This window comes from Bison bison, unplaced genomic scaffold, assembly GCF_000754665.1.
Source record: "Bison bison bison isolate TAMUID 2011002044 unplaced genomic scaffold, Bison_UMD1.0 scf7180017864180, whole genome shotgun sequence".
Classification (NCBI taxonomy): domain Eukaryota; kingdom Metazoa; phylum Chordata; class Mammalia; order Artiodactyla; family Bovidae; genus Bison; species Bison bison.
This window is the reverse complement of record NW_011494752.1, coordinates 5,397,518-5,398,720: the sequence shown is the minus strand read 5'-3', so window position 1 is coordinate 5,398,720 and position 1,203 is coordinate 5,397,518. Positions and strand designations below refer to the sequence as shown.

The 1,203-nt window shown below is 45.9% G+C and overlaps 1 protein-coding gene across 1 annotated transcript in view; it reads left to right on the top strand.

Moving 5' to 3' along the window:
• The window catches only part of HOXB9 (homeobox B9), a 12,737-nt gene extending 11,649 nt beyond the window's left edge, over positions 1-1,088 (top strand). The window contains exon 3 of the mRNA XM_010842742.1: positions 898-1,088. Coding sequence (XP_010841044.1) covers positions 898-943 — 46 coding nt within the window. The 3' untranslated portion in view covers positions 944-1,088. The remainder of the gene's footprint in view (positions 1-897) is intronic.
• The last annotated feature ends 115 nt before the right edge of the window (positions 1,089-1,203 follow it).

The window sequence follows — 1,203 nt, the reverse complement described above, 5'->3', positions numbered from 1 at the left end:
GCTCCCACAGCTGAAGGAGGCGGAAAATCTCAGAAAAGTCACCGTTTGCGCCGAAAAAAAACCTCATAATCATTCTCATTTCGGCTTTGTCACCCCCACCGTGCTGCAGTCGGGAGGCGGGGGCGATCGAAGCTGCAGTTTTATAGCTGTAGAGGAAAGAACTCGTAAAATGCTAACAGCTTTTATGCGCTGCGGCATAAACAACAACAGACTCGGCTTTATTGCGTTTTATAGTTTGTTAAAGAGTTTACAGCCGTTTTTTTGGGGGCCGGTTACCCAGCCAATTCCCTCCACACGATAGTTAAACCTTTATCAATAATAAGGAAATTGATCATTAAAGCTTTAAATATGACTACCTCGTTTGTTTGAAAATATGTTTAGGAGAGGAAGCTGTATGATTTGATAACTTGTATTAAAATACCAATTACATTTATAGGACCTTTTAAAACTCGGCGCAATTAAACCGTGTTCTTTTACATTTTTCCGAAGCGACCCTGACATTTAAAAAGACTCCAACTGCCTCGTTAAAATCGCGAAATTAACAGCGTGCCTACGCCTGGCGCGTTGTGTATGTGTGTGCGTGTTTTTTTCCGTGACTCCCCCACATCAGTCTTTGGGGGTGGTCTGCGAAGGTATTTGATTTGTTGTGAGGCAAGAGATATCTCATTAATGTAGGTAGTTAAACAGATTTAATCCGTATTCATTCTCTCTCTCCCCCCTTCTCCTTCCCCCCTCTCTCCCCCTCTCCCCCTCTCTCTCCCTGGGTGTTTTTTTTTTTTTTTTCCCCTCCTTTTTTTTTCCGCTGTCTCCTCACTCCCTGACGCTCTCTGCTCTCGCTCTCTCTCTCGCTCGCTCTCCCTCGCTCTCACCCTCGCTCTGCGTTCTGTCCGGGAGGAGTACGGAGAAGCCAATAGGATGCGGGGTCTCTAATGGATGCAAATGATCATGAAAAGACAGTGCAAAATATGAAACAACTCATTTGCAGGGAAGTAAATCACCGAAAACTGTTTATGAACTGGCATCCCTTCTTCGAAATGTAAAGCGAGGACCTCTTTAAGTGGCGGTATATTTTTGTGTGGGGGGTGGGGGGTGGGGGGAGGGCGAGCGAGCCGCGGCTGCCATGCAAGCTTAGACTTTTGGAGGCTTCGCTGTCCTTTTCTATTCCTGGAAATCACAAAAAGTGTGGTGGCTTCGAGATCTTCT